This window comes from Pristiophorus japonicus, chromosome 24 (genome assembly GCF_044704955.1).
Source record: "Pristiophorus japonicus isolate sPriJap1 chromosome 24, sPriJap1.hap1, whole genome shotgun sequence".
Classification (NCBI taxonomy): Eukaryota; Metazoa; Chordata; class Chondrichthyes; family Pristiophoridae; genus Pristiophorus; species Pristiophorus japonicus.
This window is the reverse complement of record NC_092000.1, coordinates 10444397-10464301: the sequence shown is the minus strand read 5'-3', so window position 1 is coordinate 10464301 and position 19905 is coordinate 10444397. Positions and strand designations below refer to the sequence as shown.

Here is a 19905-nt window from a genome sequence, read left to right as displayed (position 1 = left end):
GGAGGGAAGGAAAGAGGGGAGGGAGGGGAGGGAAGGAAAGAGGGGAGGGGAGGGGAGGGAAGGAAAGAGGGGAGGGAGGGGAGGGAAGGAAAGAGGGGAGGGGAGGGGAGGGAAGGAAAGAGGGGAGGGGAGGGGAGGGAAGGAAAGAGGGGAGGGGAGGGGAGGGAAGGAAAGAGGGGAGGGGAGGGGAGGGAAGGAAAGAGGGGAGGGGAGGGAAGGAAAGAGGGGAGGGGAGGGAAGGAAAGAGGGGAGGGGAGGGAAGGAAAGAGGGGAGGGGAGGGAAGGAAAGAGGGGAGGGGAGGGAAGGAAAGAGGGGAGGGGAGGGAAGGAAAGAGGGGAGGGGAGGGAAGGAAAGAGGGGAGGGGAGGGAAGGAAAGAGGGGAGGGGAGGGAAGGAAAGAGGGGAGGGGAGGGAAGGAAAGAGGGGAGGGGAGGGAAGGAAAGAGGGGAGGGGAGGGAAGGAAAGAGGGGAGGGGAGGGAAGGAAAGAGGGGAGGGGAGGGAAGGAAAGAGGGGAGGGGGATGAGTGAGTGAGTAAAAAAGACAAAGGAAATTATTAATTTTCAGAGCCAGAGGGGTTGACTGGCAGCCATCATCATCACAGGCAGTCGCTCGAAATCGAGGAAGACTTGCTTCCACTCTTAAACATGAGTTCTCAGGTGACGGAGCAGTCCAATACGGGAATTACAGTCTCTGTCACAGGTGGGACAGACAGTGGTTGAAGAAAAGGGTGGGTGGGACTGCTTTGCCGTACGCTCCTTCTGCTGCCTGCGCTTGATTTCTGCACGCTCTCGGCGACGAGACGCGAGGTGCTCAGCGCCCTCCCTGGATTGCTATTCCTCCACTTGAGGGCAGTCTTTGCACAGGGACTCCCAGGTGTCGGTGGGGATGCTGCACCTCATCAAGGAGGCCCTGAAGGTGTCCCTCACTGGCAGTAATGAACAATTATCAATCACATCATTGAAAGGGTACTTACATTTGGAATTACAAGACAACTTTGTGGCGAGTTTAGCTTCTATCTACTGCGCAACGTCACAATATTCAATGCATGTCACTGGTGAGGTGGACAGCAAAATGGCATTTGTGAATCGACAGCGGAGCGGCACAACATTTGGATATTGGCATTTAGCCACGCATCTGCTCCTCGCCTGAAGTTGCTGTACCATTTACGCATAAATAGCAGCAAGTGCCATTAGCCTCACCATTATTTTGACAGCAAAATCTGGCTAATATCAAGCATTAAAGAAAAGGGAGAAATTTTATTGCAGAGAGTCAAAAAAAAAATGAGAAACATAAATGATTCCTGCCATCAGATAGAGAGGAATTGGCAGTAAGTTGCGTAACCTCTGGAGTAGGACATAAAACAATCCCAGAGTCAGCCAAAATCAAACATCTAAAGATCACGGCCTGGTGGCATAAATTGGCCACTGGAGAAGCACCATCAGGAAGGACAATGGCCAGAGGCTCACCAAAGCCCACAGGAGCAGAGGGTGAACAGTAGCACTAAACGGGACATGGTCCCACTACCCTGGACACCTACTCCACTGTGTCATCCACCATATACCACAGGAGGAAAGAAAGGGATGAACAGCGAAGATTAAAAAACAAGACGAGATGCAGAAGGCAACCTAGAGTCTGTAAACAGCCAACTGGATGAGCTGGGTCGATGAATATTTGGACACAACTGGATTTTTAAACCTTTGCAGCCAGGTAGTGTTCCAGGATATAGACCAGATGCAGTCGGTTAGTGACCAATTTTTACATGTCCACATTTGTGGACCTGCCCATGTGAATATAGGTCCACCTCATGAGTTTGGCAGTACACAAATAAATTTGGATATCCGAATTAAAATTACAGGTATTTTGCAGGCCAGAGAGTGAGGAGGAGTGTACTGTACCGGACACTGCCAATCCTGAGCTAAGGTTGTAAGAGGCAGATGTGTTCCACATGGTCTCTGACGGAGATGCATAATGTGAGCCTGGCGGTGGGGAGGGAGTGGTTCCTGTGTACCTGGGAGGGGGGGAAAAAAACCAAAATTAATCCTTGCAGATCACCAACTCTTGGAAAGAAACATAAAATGTACGAATAGATGCAATTGAAGGGGGAGAAAAGTTAGGGGACAGAGGGGTGGGGTACCTTTTATTTAAAATATAAGCCTTTTTATAAAAAAAAGGACAGTCTCATGTTAAACTTCTTTTGAGTGCTTCCTCGCTTCTAGTGTGGTTTTAGAGGGCCAGGCAGCTCCAAGGCAAGTATGGTCACAGCCCTTGCTTCTTGTGATGAAACTGCTGCAGGAAACATCAGCAAGTCCCTGCATTGACATCACTGAAGCATGCTAGCAAAGGAGGTGGTGGTCCTACTGGGCAAACTGCGTCATTGAATCATAACCACTTGACTACAATTGCATTGAATTTACATCAGATATACGGCATAGAAACAGGCCATTCGGCCCAACCAGTCCATGCCAGATTTTATGCTCCACTCGAGCCTCCCCCAGTCTTTCCTCATAACTCTCTATTCCCTTCTCACTCATATCTTATTTAGCCTCCCCTTAAATGCATCAATACGATTCGCTTCAACCACTCCCTGTGGTAGTGAGTGACACATTCTCAACCCTCTCTGGGTAAAGTAGTCCCTTCTGAATTCCCTATTGGATTTCTTGGGGACTCTTATACTGATGGCCTCTAGTTATGCTCTTCCCCAGAAGTTGAAACATTCTCTCTGTATCTACTCTATCAAAACCTTTCATGATGTTAAAGACCTGTTAGGTCACCCGTCAGCATTCTCTTTTCAAGAGAAAAGAGACCCCCAGCCTGTTCATCTTTTCCAGATAGGTATACCCTCACATTTCTGGTATCATCCTTGCAAATCTTCTCTGCACCCTCTCCAGTGTCTGTATATCCTTTTTATAATAGGACGACGACCAGAATTGTACACAATACTCCAAATGTGGTCTAATGAAGGTTCAATACAAGTTTAGCATAACGTCTCTACTTTTCAATTCAATCCCTCTAGAAATAAATCCTAGTGCTTTGTTTGCTGTTTTAATGGCCTTGTTAACCAGTGTTGCTACTTTCAGTGATGTGTGTATTTGTACTCCGATTCCTTTGCTCTTCTACCCCATTTAGATTTGTATTTTCTAGTATGTGACCTTCCTATTTTTCTTAGCAAAATGTAATACCTCACATTTACCAGTGTTGAATTTCATTTGCTAATTATATGCGCATTCTTCCAGTTTATTAATGTCGTCTTGTAATTTGGTGTGGTCCTCCTCAGTATTGACTATCCCCCCAATTTGGTATCAGCAAATTTGGAAATTGTTTTTTGATTCCAAAGTCTAAATCGCTAATATAAATTTTGAACAACAGTGGTCCCAGCACTGATCCTTGTGGAACACCACTTCGTACCTTCTGCCATTCGGAATAGCTACCCTTTACTACTCTCTGCTTTCAGTCTCGAAGTCAGCTAGCTATCCATTCTGCTACTTGTCCCCGGACTCTGCATGCTCTGACCTTATTCATACTCATAGGCAGTCCCTCGGAATCGAGGAAGACTTGCTTCCACTCTTAGCACGAGTTCTTAGGTGGCTGTACAGTCCAATACGAGAACCACAGTCTCGGTCACAGGTCGGACAGATAGTTGTTGAGGGAAGGGATGGGCAGGGAGCCTGGTTTGCCGCACGCTCCTTTTTGCTGCCTGCGCTTGATTTCTGCATGCTCTTGGCAACGATACTCGAGGAGCTCAGCGCCCTCCCGCTATTATGCGGTACCTTATCGTGGGTCTTTTGAAAATCTAGATGTTCTTCACATCTCTCCCAATCCCCTGGATCTATTTTATTCTTTGCACTTTCACTTGTTCTTTCCTTTAGCTTTGTTCTAACTCTCACCTCTCGTCAAGTGGCTGTTTTATTTGGCAAGTTACAACACAGAAACAAAGACCCATCTACTGTTTGTTTATTTTCTTTACTTCAGGAAGAGATTCTTCAGTTTATGATTACAGGGTAGTGTGATTCCTCTGCTAACCCTCCACCAGAAATTCACAATATCGTTCTTGGTTGTGGATGTCCTCACAGATAGAGCCAACAGTACTTCTCAGCTGAATGACCAGAAAACACATTTGGGTAGTGCAAGAATGACAATGAGGAGCCACATGTGCTTTATGTTTTGGAGAAGGGGTGGGGAAAGAGAAAGGAGAAAAGCCAAAAATAAGAGTGAATACTTCTGCTTTCAGTTTATACGATGATAAAAGCATCGGACAGCGACACTTACCTGAAAAAGGGGTTCTTCAGGTCGAGCACGTTACTAGATTTCGAACCCGTCTGGTCCACCTGGGCTAGAATACTAATGTCATAACTTTGTCTGTAGGAAAAAGAGTAAAGCAGAAGTTCCATTACGCTCAAAGGCTAACTAGAACACTTGGCAACTCAGTGATGGACAAGAGTGGTTTCATATTTTGGGAAGCTTCAAAGTCTATCGCGGATTCAGTCACCTAACTTCAGTGTGTTACTAGCTCACTCACGACCCTTGGAAGCTCCCCATCAATAAAAATTACAGCTAAATATGTGCAAGATGAAAAAAAAATGAAATGAAGAGGAGGTCACTTACTTTATTTAATATAATCCTCCCTGTGACTATTCCAGTGTGCTCCTGGCTGGCCTCCCACATTGCAACCTCCATAAACTTGAGCTCATCCAAAATTCTGTTGCCTGTATCCTAACTTGTATCAAGTCCCATTCACCCATCACCCTTGTACCCGCTGACCCGCATTAGTGCCCAGTTGGGTGACGCCTCAGTTTTAAAATTCACATCCTGGTTTCCAAATCCCTCCATGGCCTCACCCTTTTCCTATCTCTAGGACTTATTCCGGTCCTTCAACCCACCGAGATTGCTGCACTCCTCCAATTCTGGCCTCTCGCGCATCCTCGATTTTAATCGCCTCATCACTGGTGCATTCAGCTACCAAGGCGCTAAAGCTCTGGAATTCCCTCCCTAAACCTATCTGCCTCTAGCCCTCCCTCTCACCTCTCCCTCCTCCTTTAAGACACTCCTTAAAAACTCTCTTTGTCCCAATATCTCATGTGGCACGGTGTCAAATGTGTTTGATAATGCTCCTGCAAAGCACCTTTGGACATTTTACTCGGTTAAAGGCGCTAAATAAATGCAACTTGTTGTTCTCTTCAAATTACAGAACTTTTAAAACAAGTACCCATCACAATGAAGAAGTTCATTTTTATTGTCAATAGTTTGAGTTAATTAATTAAATTAGTTATTTTTTTTTTAAAAAGAACTCACGTGCACAATTTACCTTTTGTTGGCATTCAGCACGGCAGTCCCCGAGAGCGTGTCGCCGGCCTTAGTGAAAAGTGGCGACTGAAGCAAACAGCGAACTTGGTACCAGTGAGTCAAAGGTTCTGTTGGAGCAGTCGAGAGCCATACTGTCATTCTGCAAATGATAAAAATCAAGTCAGCACGTGCCGTCAGACAAAAGCAAAAAGTTAGTATACGACACAAAACCTTTGTTTATGATCAGGATCATAAATCGAACTACTGTCGTAGATTCACTAACCCGTTTAAACCATTATATCAATGCAGGCTGCGTGATAAAGATACGTCGCAGATTAAGAAAAGGCTACATCAGCCCGTGTACAATCTGCCTTCTACCCCACAACTTCTCAAGCCAAGTTAAAGCCCAAAAAAACTCCTCAGAGCTGCAAGGATTGATGGACTTCTACAATACTGAGGTACAATTTCACCTTGAAATTAATAGATTTTTGTTAAGCAAGGAAATTATGGATCCAAGGCAGGTAGATGACGACAAGATACAGATCAACCTTGATCTAAATGAATGATGGAACAGGCTCAATAGCCTCTTCCTATTACTTAAATTTGGCTTGTTGCTTTCCACAAATAATATGTCTATGGTTCTGGCAATACACAAACTTCATTGCACACCTAGCAACAACTAAATTAACAGCAATTTACACAATTTCAAACTTAAGAAAATACTCACTGGGTACCAATGAAGGCCACATCAAACCAGAATGCCAAACCATGGACTAACCCTGAATGCAACATATGGAACTTGAATGGAATTTCTATCCTGTAACAAGAAATGAGAGATGAAAACACTTGGAAAAAAAAGAGGCGGGTTGACGCCAAAATTTCTTTTATTTGAGCTCACAGTTCAGGCACACCGCTTCCTGCATCACACGCACGCACACACGCACAAAAAGTACCTCAGTGCTGTTACAAAACAGGAGAAACGTTAGAAAACAGTATCTGTTCTACAAAAGTAGCTCGAGATCAAGTGGCAAAGGAACTCCAAGATGAAGGAGTAATCTTAAAAAAAAACAGCACACCCCCTGCCTCCCTCAATACTGACTAAACCAGTTACTTTCCTCTTTCACCTTTAATCTAGGCCTTGCTGCTCTTGCAATGGAACTGCTGCAGGGGAGACTACAGGCAGTGCAATTGCCTATGAAATGACCATATAAACACATTGCCATTTAGATGGGGCATTTAAAAAATATATATTGCTGGGGAATCTATAAATGGCTTCCAGATGCATTTATTCTAAGGAGCGTAGCTGTCCGCAAGACCTTCACACACATACACACAGTTTAAAAATGGAATGTTAAGTGATGAGTAGCACAAGACAAGGTACCTCAGCAACAGCAAGGTCCAGACATTTTTTTTCCCCACTTGTGCAACAGACCATAACTGGCTGTACTTCCAGAACCAGGAAGAATTTTGGGAAGTAATCAATCTCAATATTTCTTCATTTTGTAGTGATTACAATACAGTGCAATCACCATCATGATAAACAGCATGCAGTAGACCAGCTGTCAGTGTTCACATAAAGTGACAAAAAACATTTCTTAAAAGCCATCTCATGAATATGTTGTACAAATTAACACAAAAAATTCACCCCGGATCAATTACATGGCTTATTTCGGGTTCAGGCGCTTTGCTCACAGCTTTCGACGTACTTATTGCCCCATTGATCACTGCCTTGTTGGTCACTCCCAGACATCCATTATTCTCCATTTGGCACCGTGAAAGAGCCATCACCCCCATGACTGGCGAAGCAGATCACGGTGAAAACACTTAAAAAATGGAGTTGAGAGAGTTGGGACTGCAGAACACCTGGCCGATACTGGAGGCGAGTGCAGCTGACATCACCCTGTGCAACTTTAACCAGGCATTGGATGCGGTGTGGATCTAGGCAGAAGTAGATCAGAGCAGACCTACTGTAATTTCACGAAAATCTCACCCCTCCAACATTGTTCATTTTTGTAAACGAGGACAGAAAAAAAGGTCACAGTGTACCTGTGAGAGCCTTGAGGCTAAGTGTCACTCATCAAAGATGTGCTATACAAACTTGCTGGTTAGAAAAAAAAAACCCGATAACTTTGTACATTGTCACAATTGGCTGTTTACACACACACACACACACACACACACACACACACACACACAGATACAAAACTCAGCCAACTCCATTCTCACACATCAACTTACCAGTGACAGCAGGGTAATCGAACTGGTCAGGCCTTCTGCAAACAAAAGTCGCCCACATAACCCTCACTGCATCTATCATTTTTGTTTTTAAGATATACCTTCTGGGTTATTTTCGTGAAATTACAGTACTTCCGCCCTTGTAATAACATTAACGGACTGGCTGTTGAAATAACCAGGAAATTTAGCGGTCCTGCAAGCAAATCCTGCTCTCAGCCAATTGATTCCAGCCCCAATAAATACAGGAGTTGTGTGGCGATTCTGTGTAACTGGTGCTCCATCAGCCCTGTTCATTGTGACTCCAGCCCCAGACATAGGAGTTGTGTGACGATTCTCTGGGACTTGTATTCCATCAGCACTGTGCGCTCTGAGTTCGACATCTTACCGGTGCAAATCATTCTCTTCGGCTTCTAGAAAGTTCACTGTGTACTTCACCGACTTGGCCATTAGAATCCGGATGTCAAATGTGTCCTTGAAAACACACAGAAAAGTGGTCAGTCTTGCGTGTAAAGACCAACACGGAGCCCAGGAACTCAAGCCATTACACTGGAGACGTAACAAACTGGCTAGTGGCCAGTACGTGTTTAATTACCTCACGGTTATAGTTGGGTTACATGCTTAGATGTGACTGGAAACTTCCCATGACAGTTTTAAAAAATATATATAAATGATCCCCCACACCCCAATTTCTCCCATGCTGTTCTGGTCATACCAACTCATGCTGTCAAATAGCCATCGCTCACGGGTGAAAAGACAGCACAATGTTAGCAAGAAATCTGACGGTAGAGAGTAGCGCAACCAAGTCTGATCGGGTGATAGAATAGAATCATAGATTAGTACAGCACAGGGGGCTACTTGGCCCATCGAGTATGCACTGGCTCTTTTCGAAAAGCAATCCAGTTAGCCCCACTTCCCGGCTCTTTCCCTATATCCCTGCAATTTTTTCTCCTTCAAGTATTTACCGGATTTCCTTTTAAAGGGTACTACTTGATCTATACCCACCTTCCTATCAGGCAGCACATTCCAAATCCTAACCACTCATTGCATTAAAAAGTTTTTCCTCATGTCACCTCTGGTTCTTTTGCCAAGAAACCTTAAATTTGTACCTTTTGGTTATCGATGTTCAGCCATTGGAAAAGGTTTCTCTATATAAACTCATGATATTAAACACCTTCAAATCTCCTCTTAGCCTTCACTGAGAACAAAGCCAGCTTCTCCAGTCTATCCAGATAACTGAATTCCCTCACTCCAGAACCATTCGAATAAATCTCTTCTGTACCCTCCCCCAAAGCCTTCACATCCTTCCTAAAGTGTCGTGTCCAGAATTGCACACAATACTCCAGCAGAAAGTGTGTTTTATATAGGCTTAGCATAACCTCCTGGCTTTTGAACGCTATGCCCCCAGGATCCCATATGCTTTATTAATCTGTTCTGCCTCCTTCAAAGACCCCAGGTCCCCCTGTTCTTCCAAACCCTTTAAAATTGTACCATTTAGCTTCTATTGTTTCTCCTTGTTCTTCCTACCAAAATGTATCACCGCATACTTTTTTGCGCTGAATTTCATCTGCCCGGTGTCCAGCCATTCCACCAGCCTGTCTACATCCTCTTGAAGCTGATTACAATCTTCCTCACTGTTTACTACACTTCAAAGTTTTGTGCCATCTGTAAATTCCTCACCCAACTTCCATACGTATTTTGGAGTTTTGGTTACTGGATAACAACCCTGCCCCACAAGCCCAAAGGCACCAAATGCAGTATCCCAGCTTTCTGTCTGTTGCAGATCAGATTTATAAAACCTTTGATAGGAAATTTACAGGACGGTTTTAAAAATATTTTAAATTAGCACCAATTAATAATGCTATCTTCCATCAACACACTCACCACAATAGGCTGTTTGAAGTATTCATCTACTGCCGCACCTCGCAGGGCTGATAAATCCACACCATGGAAGGATGGCTGATACCTGGCATCAAACATAGACATGGTGAGTCGAGACAAACACAGAACTGGATTCACATCTCAAAGCAGATACCACTATAATGAAATACAATCTCCTGATCAGACTTCACACTCAAATTGGAGCTAGTAATAGAACATAACTAGGCCATACGGTCTATTCAATATGATCATGGCTGATCTTCAACCGCAACTCCACCATCCTACTCCACTTTTGCAGCTTTGCGAGTACAAAAATACTGAGTGTATGAATCAGCAAGCAACAAATCAGTTAGAGCCATAATCCGAATGTGAACAGTGCCAGAATTATTTATACAAATGCTTGGCGATTAATGAAATACCACATGCAGTATGGCTCAACCCACTGTGCATGGACTGGTCCACATTTGAGCCTTCCCAGGAGGGTTCTAGGTCTCAACAGTATCAGAAGAGATAAGGGACTTTCCCACAATCGTAGAGAACACTCAAATATCCCCATGAGCGCTCCGAAAACTGTAAGCACAAGTTACATTTCTCATCATATCTTGCTTGTGGACTGTACTCACAAATGTTCCAACTCACTGTGCAATGGAATGAAGGAATATGGGTTTGACCTGCAGTTCCATATTGCGATGTGAGTGGAGGCCAGCCACTTACCTACTGGAGCGGATAAAGTACAAAGTACTAGTTACTGCCAACATAGCACTTCACTGGCTCTATATAGAAAGACTTGCATTTATATAGCATTTTTCACAACCACAGGACAACCCGAAGCACTTTACAGACAATTTTTTTTCCAGTGTAGTCACTGCTGTAATGTAGAAAACACAGCAGAAAATTTCTGCACAGCAAGCTCTCACAAACAGTAATGTGATGACGACCAAATAATTTGCTTTCATGATGTTGATTGAGGGATAAATATTGGCCAGGACACTGGGGATAACGCCCCTGCTCTTCTTGGAAATAGTGCCATGGGATCTTTTACATCCGCCCGAGGGGGTCAAATGGGACCTCGGTTTAACGTCTCATCCAAAAGACAGCACTTCCTCAGCACTGCACCGCAGTGTCAGCCTAGATTTTGTGCTCGAGTCTCTGCATGGGACTTGAACCCACAACCTTCTGACTCAGAAGCGAGGGTGCTACCAACTGAGCCACGGCTGACACGTGTATTACCTCCCAAAAGCATTACTTTCCATACTTATACTGGGCGGCAGGAAAGTGAATCCAAATTCTGGTGGAACAGCACAATTAAACGTATCTCTGGAGACCCATATATACAGGCAGCAGGAAGTCTGCGGAGGACAGTGGGTGGCTGAAAAGAGGGAGTTATGGGAGTGGGGACGGGGGAAAACCAAGGCCCCAGGCCACATCGGAAGTACAGTGAATTACCTTAAGACACCTTTGAGACTGCCATCAGCCGTCCTTCTTTTCAAAATTGTCAGTGAATGTACTGTAAAAATTCACAGTAAAATGGAGAGTTCTTTGCCCAGCATCCATAGAGACAGAGAAACCACTCTATCCCAGGGGCAGAGCTGTGCAGATATTCAACCCCAGAGATAAAGTGGTTTCTCTGCCACTTTGGATGCTGGGTAGAGCGCTCACCACTCCACAAAAGCAGTTTCTTCCACAAAACCCACTGCAGCCTCATGGTGACCTGTGTGTCCCATGTTTAGGTTGTAAAAGGGCCTGGTGCATTGAAGGCTATCGTTGTTCGGAGCCAGAGTTACTTGGGTCGCTCAATTAGTGTCTTGTTTTCAGCAGGCACTCGTTTATACCCATTTCACTGCACTAATGAGTTGCAGGCTGATGCTTAGGAGAGTCATTGTGCAGAACAGAATAGCGAAGTTAAAAGGAAGCATTAAAAAAAAACATAATACACCCAGAGGGCTCAACTGAATTCTTAATGCACAGTGGGACATCTAAGGGTATGGATGTCACCATATCCTGATAACACTCATATAGAAGACAAGTAACAGGAAGGGTAAAATGCACATGTTTTAAGTACCAGAAAAGAAGCTTCTAAATTATACAGCAGGATGAAAACAGATTTTTCACTGTCTACAGAAACAGCTTTGGGTATAAAACACTTTAAATATTTCAGAAGCTACTTATTTTAACATATTTTACTCCCCCACTCCAAGTGCACAGCTTTCAGTTAAAAGCAACTAAAAAGATTACTCTGGAGGGGAACACACAGTACAGTGTCTCATTACTACCCTCCCCTCCCCACCCCCCACAGCAATCGTACCAGAAATTTGCTTTTGTAAACTGCTCCATGTAAAGCTGCTCATCTGTGAAGGGCGCAAGGTGAACATCACCCAGGGTTGGAAACAGATTACCTGGAATGAACACAAATATTCATTAATCATTGCGACCAAGTTCATCCTCAACTCTTTCTCTCGTCCTGCAGGACCTTGGCAAAAACACGCACAAGCAAGCAGAGTTATTTCCAGGCCAGTACAATGCATTAGCAACACAAATATTTGTGCCTCTGATACAACAATCTTAATCATGCTAGATGGGTGTAGAACAAAGCCCATATACTCTACCCTACCCCCCCCCCCCCCCCCTCCCCAAGGTAAATTGGGCTAGTCACCCAGGTCTGGTGCACCACCTAGCAAAGATCTGAGAGCTGGTCATCTGTCCATCCACTCAGCCAGACCTTAACAAGTGGTAGGAAGGAGAGTTAAGACAACAAATTCAAATTGGAATGAATCTGGACAGAATGAAAAAGCCGGGAAATAATGCATTACAAAGCAGCACATCAACAGAAGTTGGACTAAACTCAAATGGGTCAATAAAACAAGGTCCAGTTTGACTCGGTAAAACTGGTTGGGGCATCTTGCAGAAAGCTCTGATGGCAAACTAAAGCCACTTAAAAAAAGCCAGGGGAATTATCCCCAGCCTGATAAGAACATAACATAACAAATTGTAGCAGGACTAGGCCACACGGCCCCTCGAACCTGCGCCACCATTCAATAAGATCATGGTTGATCTGATCTTGACCTCAACTCCACTTTCCTGCCTGTTCCCCATAACCCTCAACTCCCTGATGCCAAATTCAGAGGAGCCCAGGATTAGGCTGGAAGCAGATGGGGGCCTCCCAATTACAGGGTGTGCAGAGCCGGGGACAGAAAACTCAAGTTTGGAATGCTTTAAAACTAGTCAAATTGGATAGTAGTTGCTGAATTCCCGAGCAGGAATGGTCAGAGAGGAGGAGTAGTTTGTCATTGGTTCCATGTCTAATTCTGCTCAACCAACAATCAGCCATACCAAGGGAGGAATGCCAAACACAAGCTTTGGCATGTCCTAGTGTTTTGGGGATGTGGGGCAGGCAATGGTAAAGAGATTGGACAGTCCAGCCTGTGTAACTCCTACCCTTCACTGGATGGCTAAATGGCAGGTAGCCTTTTGCCAGATCTCCAATCACTGTCTTGACAGTAGAAGCTCATGCCCAAGTGGACAGAAGAATGGCTAGGACTTCCTCACTTTGGAACAAGCTATCAACTTAAAAAAAAATAAAAGCAATGCAGTTTAAGCAAACAACTAAGAGGGACAAAGATTAAATATTGTTGAATCAAGCAGAGCTCAATCTGATCAACTATCCGAGAATCAGCACAACTTATCAAGCCTGAACATCAGTTATTATGGAGAATGCAGATCTGAAACCAAGTTTCATTAAAGCTACTGGTCCAAATTCAAAAGTTGGACAAGAATTTTAAAACATTCACCAGCGCTTGCTTAATACACATACATATACCCAAAGGCACCGCTACAATTGGGGTCAGCTGAAAGAGAAACGGCTGCAGCAATTTCCCTGCAAAGACAAAAGCATCATTACATGTGCCACCGGCATCCAATTCTCAGAGCCTGAATTGGACCAGAGAGCAATGTTTAATATTGTCCTGAACCTAAATGGGCAGGAACCTTCTTCACCCTTTCCCTGTGTCAAACCCACTCATCCATCATCATCATCATCACCACAGGTAGTCCCTCGGAATCGAGGAGGACTTGCTTCCACTCTTAGCATGAGTTCTTAGGTGGCTGTACAGTCAAATACGAGAACCACAGTCTCCGTCACAGGTGGGACAGATAGTGGTTGAGGGAAGGGGTGGGTGGGGAGTCTGCTTTGCTGCACGCTCCTTCCGTTGCCTGCGCTTGATTTCTGCATGCTTTCAGCGCCCTCCCGGATGCACTTCCTCCACTTAGGGCGGTCTGGTCTTTGGCCAGGGACACCCAGGTGTCGGTGGGGATGTCGCACTTTATCAGGGAGGCTTTGAGGGTGCCCTTGTAACGTTTCCACTACCCACCTTTGGCTTGTTTGCCGTGGACGAGTTCAGAGTAGAGCACTTGCTTTGGGAGTCTCATGTCTGGCATGCAAACAATGTGGCCTGCCCAGCGGAGCTGATCAAGTGTGGTCAGTACTTCAATGATGGGGATGTTGGCCTGGACGAGGACGCTAACATTGGTGCGTCTGTCCTCCCAGAGGATGTGTAAGATCTTGCGGAGACATCGTTGGTGGTATTTCTCCAGCGACTTGAGGTGTCTACTGTACATGGTCCACATCTCAGCCATACAGGAGGGCGGGTATTACTACAGCCCTGTAGACCATGAGCTTGGTGACACTAAGCAGCATTAAGAAAGAGGACACACTATCACTGCATTTTTCTCCTAAAATCAACCAGGCTACCTAATCACAGTAGCAAAACCAACACCCAAAGGGCAAGACTGGAGCTGGCCAATTCAGCAGGCCTTCACCAGGTCAACTGGAACCTAATGCTTTGCATGACACTCCAAGGCCACGTTTGGCCCAACTTCCTCCGACCTGGTGGCCCTCAGCAGACTCCATGCCTGTAGTTGTCTACACGCGAGAAATATAATACATTTATCTAAATGGCACACATGGAGCTGCTTTATTAGGAGCGAAGAATGAGCCTAGATTGGTAACTACTCTCCCCAAGAGAGAAGGGACCATCTGTGTTTAGGGCCATGTAGAGTGCGACAGATTCAATTTCTTGGACAGTGCATAGGGGGGTGGGGTATGGGGAACCCCTTATCCCAATCAAAAGTCAGCATTCTACAGCAACGCTGTTAAGATAACTCATTCCAAATTTTAAAAAAAAGATACATCCTTTAAATTAATCTCTTGGGAGATTCAGCCGAGGTAGAGTCGGTTGGGATCAAAACAGCAACTTGGCTTTGATATATTACTGCCCTTCATCTTGGAGCATGCACTTTAATCACGCTGTCTGGCCAGATTAAAGACTAGACGGTACATTTAAAGAAGTCATTAAAGGCGCACGTTACTGTTCTGTACATCTGGGGAAGGGGACTAAAAGGAACCGGCTCACCACTTCTACGGTACGGCCTGCCAGTCAGTAAAGGAGTTATCAACAGCACTCGGCAACAGACTTCCTCCACCGCCCACCCGACAGCTGCACAGGGACAGGAGTCCGCAAATATGGAACAAAAATAAATAATTCCCCACACACCCCCACTAAAGACCCTAAAATAAAATACATCCAGGTGGCTGGCTCACACTCTACGTTTGAATAGCACTGAATTTTTGGTAGGAAAGAGTTGAGCAACTCAACAGATTTAAAAAAAAAGGACCAAGATTTGTATCTCAGCCCACTTGATAGCTCCTCTTGCAAGGCTCAAACGCTTTAAATGTTTATACACCGGTGCGTAGGCAGTGGAGGAATTGCATCAGAGAGGGCGCTGAGCACCTAGAGTCTCATTGCCGAGTGCACGCAGAAAACAAGCGCAGGCAGCGGAAGGAGTGCGCGGCAAACCTGTCCCACCCTCCCTTACCCTCAACAATTGTCTGTCCCACCTGTGGCAGGGACTGTGGTTCAGCCACCTAAGGACTCATTAAGAGTGGAAGTCGATTCCGAGGGACTGCCTATGATGACGACATACCCAATAACAAACACAGCAGTCCGTCCAATGAGATAAATAAATCAATGAGATGCACAAAATCTCATTAGGAAACCACCCATCATCCCAATTAACGCTTGAATGAAATGGGTCAGGCTTCCAATGTATGACTCCATTGGAGACCGGTCACTGACTGCACACTAAACCTCTCTCCGGGCAATCTCCCAATAGGTTTAAGAGCACAAAACACTGGGTGAAAAAAAAGGTTCGAGTCACTCTGCTACCTTCCATTATACAGGCAACACTCAATTATCCGGGTCCCTCGGGGATTGGGCTATTCCGGGTAAACGATTTTTCCATTAGGGAGAGTCTACATTTTAAAGTTAAAACTTTAATGAATCAATACAATAAGCTACAAACAGTAACAAAAGATGGACATTACCAGCATGCATGTACAGGTTGTGTGTGGGGAAGCCGGTGCCGGCACTGCCCCCGTTCCCAACGGCAGCTGCGAGAGACAGCGGCTGCAGCAGCGCGTACTCACACCAGCAAAGCAAGGGCAGAGGAGAGTGATTTTTACGGTGTGAGAGAGAGCGCAAATACAAATGAGCAGTGTTTAGAAGGCGATTTTCCCAAATTATTTGGAGATGTCTTTTCACTTGTTAGCAACAGAATTTTAAATCCCATTACAATGGTTTCCCGTTGAATCCATGTACGGATAATCGAGAGTAGCCTGTAATATTAACACAAGCTAATCCACAATTTCTTTTAAAAGTTATATATAAACACCTATTCTGTTCTATAAGAAAAAAAAGAGATGGTTATAAAAATAGATTTCATATGCACTTCTTGATTAAAACATTCAAGCGTTACAAGTGACACCTAATTTCAAGCTCTTCTATTGAAGGCTTTAACCATTTTTCAGTTGTAATCCTTTCTAATTCCTGATCCACATCTTTAATACAGAACCAAGATATTCTTGCTTCTCGAGGTAGAGATAAACCGAAATGAGAATCACTGACCAATACTGATGGAAGTAGCCCCACAGGAGATCCCTTTACAAAGACTTTAGCTTTAATTTCCTGCAGTGAATTACATGAACAGGCACAGGCACACATCAATCACAAAATCAATTTAATTCCGTCAGAGCAATGGAACATACATCGAAACGCTGGACTCTTATTCTGTGCTAGCCTTTGGCACGTACTCATTTTCAAACAATAGCCACACCTTCCATCACCGTTCCTGACTCTTCTCCTACACCATCTCCAATGCACACAGAACATGGGGTTGGGGAAGGTAAATATAGATAAATCACAGCAAAATAAAATAAATATCACTGAATGTCTAGTGCATGACTCCACAAAGCTAGCCACCCCGTTGAACTCCTACAACACAGTTATTAATGAGGGAAGTTTTGATAACAAGAGCCAATGAAATACCAGAGAGCTATCTCCCCCTTGCCCCACCCCTATGCCCTGCAGCCAAATTATGGTAGATGATCGGAGGTAGAGCAAAACAAGATTTGCTGCTTACTCAATAAGTCTACTAATCACAGGAGTAGGAATAGGTAATCCAGCAGCACAGAATTGTGCTGTTCCAAGCTGGAGTTATACTCAACTGGTGATGTAGCTGCCTGGAAATGGTGCTTTTGTGCCAATGCCCACATGAAGCCATGAGTGCCAAATGCAACACCACACCACACTAGTGGGTCCGGATTCTTCATCCTCAGGCACTTTATTTTTCTGCATCATCAGTGGTCTGCCTAAGGCAGGCTTTGGCTTCATGCTTCCTTCTCCAAACTATTCTGTCTTCGTGCTTCTCTCTTCAATTCTCAATATGATCTCCCGTTCTTCAGGTGATCTGGAGGCATCCTTGCTTTCTTCCCCTTCCTCTTGGTCTTTTCCCCTTTCAACATTCCATCCCCTCTCAGCACATGTACAACCCAATTCATTTGCCTTTTTCTGATATCAAACTATATTTTTCTTGCCTCATTAGCAACACCTCATTACTTTCTCCACAAGTCTCCAAAACCACATCCCAAAGTTCTCTAGATGCCTGCCCTTTCCTTCTCTGTGTCCATCGTACACCACCTTGCTCCATATCAAACGCTTAACTAATCAGTTCTTTGTTCAGTTGTCCAGTTCTTATTCTCTTCCTTCTATTAAATGCAACTTTCACCATTGTAATCCTAGTTCTCACCTCCTTGGCATTATACTTCAGATATTTAAGTTGTCTCACCTGATCCAACAGTTCCTCCTTTATTAAAATGCTCACTTTCACCTGCATTCATAGAAACCTTTGCAACTGGCCTTGCCCACAATGATCTACATACCATGATCCATTACTGCAGTATGCTGGCTATCTATCAAGTGTAGTCCATTTATGGAACGTGCTACCAAGGTGTTGTCATCAGCAAATCTGATTCCTTCCCCTACCTGATTAAATGTTTCTCTTACCATTGCGTCTGCACACGTTTTAATCACAGATGACCAACAGCACCCTTGTTGAACACCTCTTCCAATCACTCCTTAATCTGACTTTCCATTTGCAGTTCCACATACAAAACCCTTGAGGTCTCTCTCTCTCTCTCTCCCCAACCCACACCAATATTCTTTCGTATCGCCATTAGTTTGATCCAATTCACTAAGGCTTTTCCAAAATCTACAAAGTCACTATATTCTCAGGTCAGGTTCTATACTCTCTGCAGAGAATCATAGTACAGTTACAGCACAGAAGGTGGCCATTCGGCCTGTTGAGCCTATGCTAGCTCTCTGCAAGAGCACTTCAGCTAGTCTCACTCCCCTGCCCTTTCCCTGTAGCCCTGAAAATCTTTTTCCTTCAGGTACTTATACAATTTCCTTTTGAAAGCCACAATTAAATCTGCCTCCACTCCGCAACACAATTTCCTCTCGTTATACATTCTCTGTAAAGCCCAAATTGATCTTTGTATTGTTCCGGTTTTTGATCATCTTTTAAGCAATCTGGGCATAATTCTTTGAGGCATGGGGGGAAAAAAAAACTGATGGTATGTAGCTTCACATTTACTAGCATTTAAGCTTTTCCCCTCCAGAGGAATCATGATTTTCATGAAATCATCTGACCATTTCCCATTCAAGTACCGTACATGGTTTTACACAAATTAGCAAGTCTGTTTGTTACTTCCTTGCCCAGGTTTTTAATTAATTCTGCCAGAATCTCATTAATATCTGGAGCCTTTCCATTCCAGAGCTCACTTCACAATCAAGGACTCCAAGGCCCATATAATCTACTTTCACCTCTTCATCCTTTCCCATTTCAATGTCAAGTGGCCTTTCTTCTTCGGCATACAATTCAACATATGCCGTCTTTTTTCTTACTTCAACTGAGTCAGTCAATAGTTGTCCAGCTATATGCGTGATTGCTTTAACTCTCATTCCTTGACTGTTTAAACCATCCACTCACGCGTACAACAAACATATGCAACACTTAATATGTTCCAAGTAATGCTCCAGACCACTTTTTTTAAACACAGACACCAGATGCAGAACATAAACCCAGACAATAAAACACACAGCTGAACAAGATTCAAATGCTTGACAGAATCAGTACGACAGGTCATAAACATGCACCTTGGCCGAGGGAAAATGTGGATTTGCTGAAATTTTTTAAAGAGAAAACGCAAATTATGTGTGTTAAATTTAGCAGCTGCAGGTTTGTTAAGAAAAAAAAACTTGGCTGCATTTGTAATGACAGTCAGTTGCACTAACAGCTGCCCTCTATATTAACCATCTTGCTTCTATGGTCATTTATATGACTAGAGAATGTCCTGGCAGTACTGAATCCAGAGTCCCCGTTCTCTCTCTGGCTTCAGTGCGGAGCGAATTGTTTATTAAATCCCTCCCAGCAGGCAGTCCTCTTGTGTTTCTTCACACTCCCATCACTCTATATTATTTCCAACAGTGAGTGCAGGAAGAGCAGAATTATTTCTGCACAACTCTCTCCTTTAAGCACTAATCAGAATTTACAACAAAACTACTTCAGTGAAAACCAGCCCTCAATAACAGAATAATGCTGTTTGTGGATCAGAGTCAAGGAGCAATTACAGGCACAGATTTCAGTCAATAAATTATTAACTGTCACACTTGCTCAACTAATCCCGCACAAAGCAATTCTCCTACCAACTACAGACCGCCACACAATGTATAATTTGTGCAACTGTTTTTCCAAAGCATTTCCTCGATCGCCACCTTCCACTCACTAAAGTTTTTGGAGCCAATATCGGATGATCAACCATTTCAGAAAAGGGAAATTTAAATGCACAACTGGGAGGTGTACCCATCAGCTGCAAACTTTCCCAGCTCTTTTGAAAGGGGTTTGCATAAACCGTGCAGCACTGGCCCAGAATGATTCACCTCACAGATTACAAAAGGAGGACAGATAATCAGCTGGAGAGTTCATTTAAAGTGGAGTTGCAAACACATGGCAGCAACAGCAGTCCACCCTGAGGTACAGCAAGGGAGGAACTCCAGGCACAGAGGTGAAAAACTAAAATATGAAACAAGACAGAAGAAAAACCACGTGCAGCTATCCAA

At 44.2% G+C, this 19905-nt stretch overlaps 1 protein-coding gene across 2 annotated transcripts in view; it reads right to left on the bottom strand.

Annotated features, from left to right (window-relative positions):
- The window catches only part of carm1 (coactivator-associated arginine methyltransferase 1), a 75767-nt gene that overhangs the window by 14089 nt on the left and 41773 nt on the right, over positions 1 to 19905 (bottom strand). For both annotated transcript variants that reach the window (XM_070867222.1, XM_070867223.1), the window contains exons 7-13: positions 11700 to 11790; positions 9398 to 9479; positions 7902 to 7987; positions 6009 to 6098; positions 5304 to 5441; positions 4268 to 4357; positions 1897 to 2009 (exon numbers count right to left, since the gene is read on the bottom strand). In XM_070867222.1, coding sequence (XP_070723323.1) covers positions 1897 to 2009; positions 4268 to 4357; positions 5304 to 5441; positions 6009 to 6098; positions 7902 to 7987; positions 9398 to 9479; positions 11700 to 11790 — 690 coding nt within the window. The remainder of the gene's footprint in view (positions 1 to 1896; positions 2010 to 4267; positions 4358 to 5303; positions 5442 to 6008; positions 6099 to 7901; positions 7988 to 9397; positions 9480 to 11699; positions 11791 to 19905) is intronic.